General features: G+C 44.2%; 1 protein-coding gene across 1 annotated transcript in view; it reads right to left on the reverse strand.

Moving 5' to 3' along the window:
• The window catches only part of LOC311103660 (ubiquitin carboxyl-terminal hydrolase 7-like), a 61,292-nt gene that overhangs the window by 35,802 nt on the left and 13,347 nt on the right, over positions 1–12,143 (reverse strand). Inside the window, exons 6-11 of the mRNA XM_084145273.1 lie at positions 11,740–11,848; positions 11,144–11,274; positions 10,600–10,654; positions 8,542–8,622; positions 5,325–5,415; positions 828–910 (exon numbers count right to left, since the gene is read on the reverse strand). Coding sequence (XP_084001399.1) covers positions 828–910; positions 5,325–5,415; positions 8,542–8,622; positions 10,600–10,654; positions 11,144–11,274; positions 11,740–11,848 — 550 coding nt within the window. The remainder of the gene's footprint in view (positions 1–827; positions 911–5,324; positions 5,416–8,541; positions 8,623–10,599; positions 10,655–11,143; positions 11,275–11,739; positions 11,849–12,143) is intronic.

The raw sequence follows: 12,143 nt of genomic DNA on the forward strand, positions 1-12,143 counted from the left end.
ACAGGGCTGGTAAGAGTACTGACTCATCTATGTATCGTACCTCTAACACAGGGCTGGTAAGAGTACTGACTCATCTATGTGTCGTACCTCTAACACAGGGCTGGTAAGAGTACTGACTCATCTATGTGTCGTACCTCTAACACAGGGCTGGTAAATGGTCCCACAGCGCCTCCCTGAGCACAGAGATAGAAACTACACTACCTCCCAACAGACCACTGGGTTTTGTCCTCCAGGTCTAAATCTAGATAGAACGTATGTGTAGATTATAAATGGACCCAGAGATGTTCAAATAACTGCCCCTTTTCTGATCCACAAATTGATTTTTGACGAACAAATCCGTCCGAAGAATTTTGAAATCCCGATGTGGCCCTCAAGCCAAAATGATTACCCACCCCTGTTCTAAAGCATCACCTGTAGGCCATGTTCATAAAGCACATATATACCCATCATGAAGCTGCTATCCAGCCGGAGTGTTCATAAAGCACATATACCCATCATGAAGCTGCTATCCAGCCGGAGTGTTCATAAAGCACATATATACCCATCATGAAGCTGCTATCCAGCCGGAGTGTTCATAAAGCACATATATACCCATCATGAAGCTGCTATCCAGCCTGAGTGTTCATAAAGCACATATATACCCATCATGAAGCTGCTATCCAGCCGGAGTGTTCATAAAGCACATATATACCCATCATGAAGCTGCTATCCAGCCGGAGTGTTCATAAAGCACATATATACCCATCATGAAGCTGCTATCCAGCCGGAGTGTTCATAAAGCATCGATAACTCCACATGCCCTTTATAAAGGCTGAATAAGGCCTCACCTGCAGGCCGTGTTCTCCTGCGTCGTATTTGTTGTCTCCGTCAAGCTGCTCCACAGCTACATAATCCTTAAAGGACTCAAAGACTAGAGAGAGAGAACAGAAAGAGTTAGCTAAACACACAGTCACCAACTCAGTAGCCTTCTGGTTAGAGTGTCTGCCCTGAGATCGAAAGGTTGGGAGTTCGATCCCCGGCTGAGTCATACCAAAGACTGCAAAAATGCGACTTGAAGAGTCTCTGCTTGGCACTCAGCATTCAGGAAACTGGGAGTAAAGGTCTTCCGCATGCCCAACTCGGATGATCCCTTAACACTAGAACCGCCTGGCCTTTCAGCATATTAGTACCTGCTAGAGAACCTTGCCGGGCGTCATAAATAGTGCATAAACTATTGTGAATTATTAATTACATTAAGAAATATATCAATATTTTTTTTTTAAATCAATAATAGTTATTTGTTCAGAGAGTCAAGGATATTATTTTCTATTATTCTACAAAGTCCTAGAGTAATTGTAGGCCTGTAGCCTGTTTTAGTTTCCCTTAACAATAAAAACATTACAGTGTAATCCATCTGATCAACTTCATTCGTAGATTTGATTAGTAATAGAGTTAGAGTAATGAAAAGTCCAGTTACAGCTTCTAATGACAAAGTAGAAACTAAAAAGAGAATAACAATAATACCAATAATAATATAACCAGCCAGGTGAGCAGGTGAAATTATTTGCTGTATTCCTAAACAAAAACCCCAGTGCATGAACAATTATAAAGGATGAATATATAAAAACAGTCATTGGTTGATCGTATCGGACACTGTATTGAGCCCTTCTACCCATGCCTTTACACATGAATCAATCTAGTCTTCTCTTTATGCTTGGGGTCCACAGTCAGCACACAGCTTCAGTCTTCTCTTTATGCCTGGGGTTCACAGTCAGCACACAGCTTCAGTCTTCTCTTTATGCCTGGGGTTCACAGTCAGCACACAGCTTCAGTCTTCTCTTTATGCTTTGGGTCCACAGTCAGCACACAGCTTCAGTCTTCTCTTTATGCTTGGGGTCCACAGTCAGCACACAGCTTCAGTCTTCTCTTCATGCTTGGGGTTCACAGTCAGCACACAGCTTCAGTCTTCTCTTCATGCTTGGGGTTCACAGTCAGCACACAGCTTCAGTCTTCTCTTTATGCTTTGGGTTCACAGTCAGCACACAGCTTCAGTCTTCTCTTTATGCTTGGGGTCCACAGTCAGCACACAGCTTCAGTCTTCTCTTTATGCTTGGGGTTCACAGTCAGCACACAGCTTCAGTCTTCTCTTTATGCTTTGGGTTCACAGTCAGCACACAGCTTCAGTTTTCTCTTTATGCTTTGGGTTCACAGTCAGCACACAGCTTCAGTCTTCTCTTTATGCTTTGGGTTCACAGTCAGCACACAGCTTCAGTATTCTCTTTATGCTTTGGGTTCACAGTCAGCACATTTTATTTTATTATTTTATTTTACCTTTATTTAACTAGGCAAGTCAGTTAAGAACAAATTCGTATTTACAATGACGGCCAAACCCGGACGACGCTGGGCCAATTGTGCGCCGCCCTATGGGACTCCCAATCACGGCCGGTTGTGATACAGCCTGGAATCGAACCAGGGGGTCTGTAGTGACGCCTCAAGCACCGAGATGCAGTGCCTTAGACCGCTGCGCCACTCGGGAGCCCCCATAACGTTGGGGCTTTGTGTGAGCAAGCCCCACAAACAAACCGGTTGCACTGCACACAGTTTTCATGGGCCTTGTTCGGTGTGCACCTGCCCCCACTTGGCATTGGGTCTTATCTTTCCCCAGTGGGAGCTGTGGTGCTTGGGGAAGAGGGAGAACAGGACCTGCTGTCTTGACATTGTGTACTTTTCCCCAGTGGGAGCTGTGGTTCTTGGGGAAGAGGGAGAACAGGACCTGCTGTCTTGGCATTGTGTACTTTTCCCCAGTGGGAGCTGTGGTGCTTGGGGAAGAGGGAGAACAGGACCTGCTGTCTTGACATTGTGTATTTTTCCCCAGTGGGAGCTGTGGTTCTTGGGGAAGAGGGAGAGGAGGACCTGCTGTCTTGGCATTGTGTATTTTTCCCCAGTGGGAGCTGTGGTGCTTGGGGAAGAGGGAGAACAGGACCTGCTGTCTTGACATTGTGTATTTTTCCCCAGTGGGAGCTGTGGTTCTTGGGGAAGAGGGAGAGGAGGACCTGCTGTCTTGGCATTGTGTATTTTCCCCAGTGGGAGCTGTGGAGAACAGGACCTGCTTGGTGGCTGTAGCTTCTTTCATGTGGTTCTCACGAAGCTCACATACCAGACCCAGCAGGACGCATGGTGCTGAGGATGGAACACTTATTTTACATCTATACACCGTGAGTGTTGCTTTACCACTCTCCATCACACCGTGAGTGTCGCTTTACCACTCTCCATCACACCGTGAGTGTCGCTTTACCACTCTCCATCACACCGTGAGTGTTGCCCTACCACTCTCCATCACACCGTGAGTGTCGCTTTACCACTCTCCATCACACCGTGAGTGTTGCTTTACCACTCTCCATCACACCGTGAGTGTCGCTTTACCACTCTCCATCACACCGTGAGTGTCGCTTTACCACTCTCCATCACACCGTGAGTGTTGCCCTACCACTCTCCATCACACCGTGAGTGTCGCTTTACCACTCTCCATCACACCGTGAGTGTTGCTTTACCACTCTCCATCACACCGTGAGTGTCGCTTTACCACTCTCCATCACACCGTGAGTGTTGCCCTACCACTCTCCATCACACCGTGAGTGTTGCTTTACCACTCTCCATCACACCGTGAGTGTTGCTTTACCACTCTCCATCACACCGTGAGTGTCGCTTTACCACTCTCCATCACACCGTGAGTGTCGCTTTACCACTCTCCATCACACCGTGAGTGTCGCTTTACCACTCTCCATCACACCGTGAGTGTTGCTTTACCACTCTCCATCACACCGTGAGTGTTGCTTTACCACTCTCCATCACACCGTGAGTGTTGCTTTACCACTCTCCCTCACACCGTGAGTGTTGCTTTACCACTCTCCATCACACCGTGAGTGTTGCTTTACCACTCTCCATCACACCGTGAGTGTTGCTTTACCACTCTCCATCACACCGTGAGTGTTGCTTTACCACTCTCCCTCACACCGTGAGTGTCGCTTTACCACTCTCCATCACACCGTGAGTGTTGCTTTAGCACTCTCCATCACAGATGTGGAGTACAGCTCTGCTGGTATGTTGTTTTGGACAGAGTGGGGAGCTCCCACCTTTGTTTGTTCACGGTTCTTAGCAGGCTAGTCTTCTTTGTTTGTTCACGGTTCCTGCCATAGCCAGTATCCACTTCTTCAAAATAGTCCGAATTCAATCGAAGATAACTCAAGAAATCTGTCAAACGTTGACTTTTTTTGACTAAGAGATCTTAGCAATTTGACATCCAACTAAGAGGTGTTTTTTTTTTTACATCAGAAAATGTCATCATACTATATGCACAAACTGTTCCAAACAGTTTTGGACGGGAAGCATGCGAACGCCTTACGGCCCTGCAATAGACTAGCATCCTATCCGGGGGGGGGGGGGGGTGTGTAGCTGTCTAACACTGCTTAGGTGGCCTAGTGGTTGGAGTGACGGTATTAACTGTAAAATACCATATTTGGAGGAGGATTTGTCTTTTGGGGGGAAGTATTACATTTTACAGATGTTGGAATCTGTCTCTTGAGTCTTGCCAGTTGCCAGTTTGAATCCCGAGGTGAAAATTCTGTTGAAGCAGTTCACCCAACGGCAACAACAGCTCCCTGGGCGCCCAATGTGGTTGAACCTTGTGCGCAATTGACGAAAAAAAGTGTGACCTTTTAATTTAATCCTTTATAGCTACAGTCTTACCTGCCATTAAAATCCTTGGGCGGGAAGCCTATTGCATTTTTTTCGCCCCACCTACAGCAAGTCCAAACATTTCGGGACGGAGAAATGCTTTCAGTGTAACCTTAAGACTAAAACCATATTTTTAAATAATCATCTTTGAGAACTAACAATCACCTAAATAAAAGCTAGACAGTCAGGGAGAATTGGAAGTTCCAAAAACAATGAATTTAGCAGTAATGATTTAGTTATTATGTTTGAGCAAAATAACAGTATTATCCATGGCAAAAAGAACAGATTGAGAGAATTTGCTTTAAAATTGCAACTTTCTCTCTCAGCTCCATTGCAGAATCGCAGGAAATTAGCTGCAAAACTACTAAAATGTCTCTCAGCTACATGGAGCAAATTTGTAGAATTGCAGGAAATTGGCTTAAATTTGAAAATGTGTCTAATTTAGGTGCCTCTAAATTTATCTAAAATCCAGCCGCGCCGACAGGACGACTACACCCACAACATTAGACCTTTTTAAAGCAGAAAACCTCTGCATTAAGGACAGACTGGAGCGATTAGACACACAGACATCAAATAACCCAGAGAAGGAAAGTAGAGGGATTGATACTCACTGTTTTTCTTTCCTTTGATACTGAGCTGGATGTCGTAGTAATCCTCTATCCGCTCTGACCGGTAGTCAACGTGCTTACACTGGATATAGGACTGGAGAGAGAGAGAGATACAACACATAGTTACACTGGATATAGGACTGGAGAGAGAGAGAGATACAACACATAGTTACACTGGATATAGGACTGGAGAGAGAGAGAGATACAACACATAGTTACACTGGATATAGGACTGGAGAGAGAGAGACAACACATAGTTACACTGGATATAGGACTGGAGAGAGAGAGACACATAGTTACACTGGATATAGGACTGGAGAGAGAGAGAGATACAACACATAGTTACACTGGATATAGGACTGGAGAGAGAGAGAGAGACAACACATAGTTACACTGGATATAGGACTGGAGAGAGATACAACACATAGTTACACTGGATATAGGACTGGAGAGAGAGAGAGACAACACATAGTTACACTGGATATAGGACTGGAGAGAGAGAGAGACAACACATAGTTACACTGGATATAGGACTGGAGAGAGAGAGAGATACAACACATAGTTACACTGGATATAGGACTGGAGAAAGAGAGACACATAGTTACACTGGATATAGGACTGGAGAAAGAGAGACACATAGTTACACTGGATATAGGACTGGAGAGAAAGAGAGACAACACATAGTTACACTGGATATAGGACTGGAGAGAGAGAGAGATACAACATAGTTACACTGGATATAGGACTGGAGAGAGAGAAACAACACATAGTTACACTGGATATAGGACTGGAGAGAGAGAGACAACACATAGTTACACTGGATATAGGACTGGAGAGAGAGAGACACATAGTTACACTGGATATAGGACTGGAGAGAGAGAGACAACACATAGTTACACTGGATATAGGACTGGAGAGAGAGAGATACAACACATAGTTACACTGGATATAGGACTGGAGAGAGAGAGATACAACACATAGTTACACTGGATATAGGACTGGAGAGAGAGAGAGATACAACACAGTTACACTGGATATAGGACTGGAGAGAGAGAGAGATACAACACATAGTTACACTGGATATAGGACTGGAGAGAGAGAGACAACATAGTTACACTGGATATAGGACTGGAGAGAGAGAGACAACACATAGTTACACTGGATATAGGACTGGAGAGAGAGAGAGACAACACATAGTTACACTGGATATAGGACTGGAGAGAGATACAACACATAGTTACACTGGATATAGGACTGGAGAGAGAGAGAGAGACAACACATAGTTACACTGGATATAGGACTGGAGAGAGAGAGACAACACATAGTTACACTGGATATAGGACTGGAGAGAGAGAGACAACACATAGTTACACTGGATATAGGACTGGAGAGAGAGACAACACATAGTTACACTGGATATAGGACTGGAGAGAGAGAGACAACATAGTTACACTGGATATAGGACTGGAGAGAGAGAGACAACACATAGTTACACTGGATATAGGACTGGAGAGAGAGACAACACATAGTTACACTGGATATAGGACTGGAGAGAGAGAGACAACATAGTTACACTGGATATAGGACTGGAGAGAGAGAGACAACACATAGTTACACTGGATATAGGACTGGAGAGAGAGAGACAACACATAGTTACACTGGATATAGGACTGGAGAGAGAGACAACACATAGTTACACTGGATATAGGACTGGAGAGAGAGAGATACAACACATAGTTACACTGGATATAGGACTGGAGAGAGAGAGAGATACAACACAGTTACACTGGATATAGGACTGGAGAGAGAGAGAGATACAACACATAGTTACACTGGATATAGGACTGGAGAGAGAGAGACAACATAGTTACACTGGATATAGGACTGGAGAGAGAGAGACAACACATAGTTACACTGGATATAGGACTGGAGAGAGAGAGAGACAACACATAGTTACACTGGATATAGGACTGGAGAGAGAGAGAGACAACACATAGTTACACTGGATATAGGACTGGAGAGAGAGAGACACATAGTTACACTGGATATAGGACTGGAGAGAGATACAACACATAGTTACACTGGATATAGGACTGGAGAGAGAGAGACAACACATAGTTACACTGGATATAGGACTGGAGAGAGAGAGAGACAACATAGTTACACTGGATATAGGACTGGAGAGAGAGAGACAACACATAGTTACACTGGATATAGGACTGGAGAGAGAGAGACAACACATAGTTACACTGGATATAGGACTGGAGAGAGAGAGAGACAACACATAGTTACACTGGATATAGGACTGGAGAGAGAGAGAGACAACACATAGTTACACTGGATATAGGACTGGAGAGAGAGAGATACAACACATAGTTACACTGGATATAGGACTGGAGAGAGAGAGACAACACATAGTTACACTGGATATAGGACTGGAGAGAGAGAGACAACACATAGTTACACTGGATATAGGACTGGAGAGAGAGAGAGACAACACATAGTTACACTGGATATAGGACTGGAGAGAGAGAGAGACAACACATAGTTACACTGGATATAGGACTGGAGAGAGAGAGACACATAGTTACACTGGATATAGGACTGGAGAGAGATACAACACATAGTTACACTGGATATAGGACTGGAGAGAGAGAGACACATAGTTACACTGGATATAGGACTGGAGAGAGAGACAACATAGTTACACTGGATATAGGACTGGAGAGAGAGAGACACATAGTTACACTGGATATAGGACTGGAGAGAGAGATATACAACACATAGTTACACTGGATATAGGACTGGAGAGAGAGAGAGAGACAACACATAGTTACACTGGATATAGGACTGGAGAGAGAGAGACACATAGTTACACTGGATATAGGACTGGAGAGAGAGAGACAACACATAGTTACACTGGATATAGGACTGGAGAGAGACAACACATAGTTACACTGGATATAGGACTGGAGAGAGAGAGACACATAGTTACACTGGATATAGGACTGGAGAGAGAGAGACAACACATAGTTACACTGGATATAGGACTGGAGAGAGACAGACACATAGTTACACTGGATATAGGACTGGAGAGAGACAGAAAGAGGGGGAGAGAGAGAAAGAGGGGGATAGATAGAGAGAGAGGGAGAGAGACAGAAAGAGGGGGAGAGATGGAGAGACAGAAAGAGGGGGAGAGAGACAGAGAACGTGAACGTACCACCATCTTCCCTCTGAACAGTTTGGGGATGGTTCCCTCCACGCAGGTGCCTTTCATTTTGTTCTCAACGTTGTCCAGGAGCTGAAACACACACATTAAGAAACAAACACACACACACATTAAGAAACAAAAACACACACATTAAGAAACAAAAACACACACATTAAGAAACACACACACATTATGGAAGGAACAGTGTGTGTGAGCGGAGCGAGGAGCGTGCCCAATTTGACTGGAGCGCAGATTCCCAAAGGCTGGAGTGTCGGCCTTCTCGCCCGCTCCAATTTGGCTCCAGTGGCGCTCACTTCACGAGCTCAGGGCGTGCCCGGCCCAGCATGCATTTGTAGTCTACTTGTGTGCTGCTATAGCCCTTTGCTTTAGCTGCTGTCACGGAGTTCACTAAATATTTTCATATAGAAACTGATAAAACACACAGGTGCTAAATCAAGGTGACTTACAAAGATGAGGACCAAGAGAGGGAGTGTGGTGATGTAATGTCCACAACTAAAGAATCATTGTGGAATCTGAAAAGACACGTATCCCCGAAAGCATGATGGTGTACTAACTACGTGCACACGCTAACAGAAAGGAACGAGGTGGGTAGATAACTAAGTGTGTCATTGTAGCAAAGTATTTATAAACTAAACATCAGATCTCTTAAATGTTTTGTTCATTTTCATTCTATTATCTATACAAAAGGCCATAATTGATTTTGGCCCAATAGGCCTGGCATATTCCCACGTTCAAGGAGCTTTCCGTTTTGATTGGGTTATTTTGCCTAAAAACCTTTTAGGCCTACCTATAGAAATATAACAAAATAAACTCTGCATCTCTGCCAGGCCTGGCGAGAGTGAGGAGAGGATATTCTCCGCTGCTGGCCTGCTCTACGGGCATCATCTCATGAGCCTGAAGCCACAGACTGGTCAACCTGTTTCTAAAAATGAATTCAAAAAGGCACTAATATGTAATTTCTCTTTTAATTTGTATTTAATTCTAAGTAAGTCACAGCATATGCGTAATTTATATATTATTTATTTTTTTATTTTTTATTTAACCTTTATTTAACTAGGCAAGTCAGTTAAGAACAAATTCTTATTTACAATGATGGCCTACACATCGGCCAAACCCGGACGACGCTGGGCCAATTGTGCGCCGCCCTATGGGACTCCCAATCACAGCCGGATTGTGATACAGCCTGGAATCGAACCAGGGGGTCTGTAGTGACGCCTCTAGCACTGAGATGCAGTGCCTTAGACCGCTGCGCCAGTCGGGAGCCCGATTTAACACAACTAAATGTTTAAACGCCGAGTCCTTTACGTCCCTACCAACTGACTAGGTATCCCCCTTTCCCATGTGGGGGCACAGACAGAAAGGAAAAGGAGATCCATGATCACAGCAATGAATGAATGACTGATCTCTTTACAAACCTGACGCTTTTAAAGAGACAGTGTACAATTTAATGTAATGCATCTCAATGGGGAAATTGTTATTTCACACTACATAGAAACCTAATATTCCATAAATGACTGTCATTTCAATGACAGGTATTTGTATCAACATTTTTGCTTTTATAATAAACTAATGTATTTACTGTGTCACATATTAGTTTCTAGGGCACAGCATGTGCTTCAAAATTAGCTAGAATTCGTATAGGCCCAACATGGGCTATATCTAAATCAACTTAAAAGTGCAATATGCAGAAATCGCTCCGCCATTTCCTGGTTGCTAAAATTCAAATAGTTTGCCTAATTTCAGTTTGTGACAAAACAAGCAATGTAGTGTAGAGAATCATTGTACCATCTAAAAATCGCTTTGAAATATTTATTCAATAACCAAAAATATTGTATTTTCAGCTGTTTGAAGCTGGTGTACAAAACCTAAAGTAAAGGAAACCTAACACCTGGTCCGGTCGCCCAAAAAGTGACATATTGCTGCTTTAAAAAAATCCTAAATTTAATGTGGTGCAACCTACCTTTTTAAAGTTAGGAAAAAAATTAATTTAGAGCCCTGCACACACATATTATGGAACGGACACACACACACAGAAAAACTACTTACCACTCGGCAGAGCTCCTGAACGTCGTGTTGCATGAAGCTGTCTAATGTCTCCCACCTGCACAGAAAACAACACGCTCACAATCACTGGCAACTACTGTCACAAAACCACCATGTTTTAAACACAATCACTGGCAACTACTGTCACAAAACCACCATGTTTTACACACAATCACTGGCAACTACTGTCACAAAACCACCATGTTTTACACACAATCAATGGCAACTACTGTCACAAAACCACCATGTTTTAAACAACATGGCCACAATCACAAAACACTTCATTTCGGTCACAAAACCACCATGTTTAAATCATTGACCCATAATGGAACATGATGCAAAGCTTCACATGTTCAGGACAACGTGACTTATTACCAGTGTCCATCACATTATTCATTAGTGCACACCCGTAGCAAAACATTTAGCAACGGAAAATGAAAATGAGTGTTTCTCAAGACAACATCAGGTAGTCCCTTCCAGTATCATCGATCAATCAATCAGTTCCTTTCTCCAGTAGTGCTGCTAGCTGAACGGTCCTGGCACCTACCCAAAGGACTTGGTGAGTTTCTTGGTGCCGACGGGCTTGTCGCTGTGTTGCAGCTCATAGAAAACCCTCTGTAGAGCCAGCGGAACACTCTTAGACGAGTCGTCTCCCTCTGTAGGCATCATGTACACCGCCTGGTAGAGGAGAGGGGGGGTTAGACACACAAACACTCCCTCCCTCTCTTAGAAGTGTTGTCTACCTCTGTAGGCGTTATATACACCGCCTGGTAGAGGAGAGGGGGGGTTAGACACAAACACTCCCTCCCTCTCTTAGAAGTGTTGTCTACCTCTGTAGGCGTTATATACACCGCCTGGTAGAGGAGAGGGGGGGTTAGACACAAACACTCCCTCCCTCTCTTAGAAGTGTTGTCTACCTCTGTAGGCGTTATATACACCGCCTGGTATAGGAGAGGGGGGGTTAGACACAAACACTCCCTCCCTCTCTTAGAAGTGTTGTCTACCTCTGTAGGCGTTATATACACCGCCTGGTAGAGGAGAGGGGGGGGGGGGTTGTCTCCCTCTGTAGGCGTTACATACACCGCCTGGCAGGCACAGAGGAGAGCGTAGTATGACAGAGTGGTAGTTAGTTGTGTCACTGACCCTCCGTAGCTGGTTGGTGAAGAACAGGGTCTGTAGGAGGCTGTTCATATAGCATGTAGCTCCCTGGTTCTTCAGGCCCACGTAGCCTGTGTGTTTCTTAGAGTCCCACCTGCACACACACAGGACAGCAAGGGGTTAACCCAGCTACACTGGGGGGACAGGGGCAAGTTCACAACCACACATTGATGTCAGGATCACAGGATCTATGCTCAGTTCACTAGAAGTTAAACATCCTTAAATGAAGCTTAAAAAAAAAAACATAGTTGAAATTCAATAAGGTGAATGCACCAATTTGTAAGTCGCTCTGGATAAGAGCGTCTGCTAAATGATGTAAATGTAAAAATGTAAGACACTGCCGAACAGAACTTGTTCGAGGTATTGTGTTAACTCATTGCAGCTGTTAT

The sequence above is a fragment of the Coregonus lavaretus genome (genome assembly GCF_964263955.1).
Source record: "Coregonus lavaretus genome assembly, chromosome: 28".
Classification (NCBI taxonomy): domain Eukaryota; kingdom Metazoa; phylum Chordata; class Actinopteri; order Salmoniformes; family Salmonidae; genus Coregonus; species Coregonus lavaretus.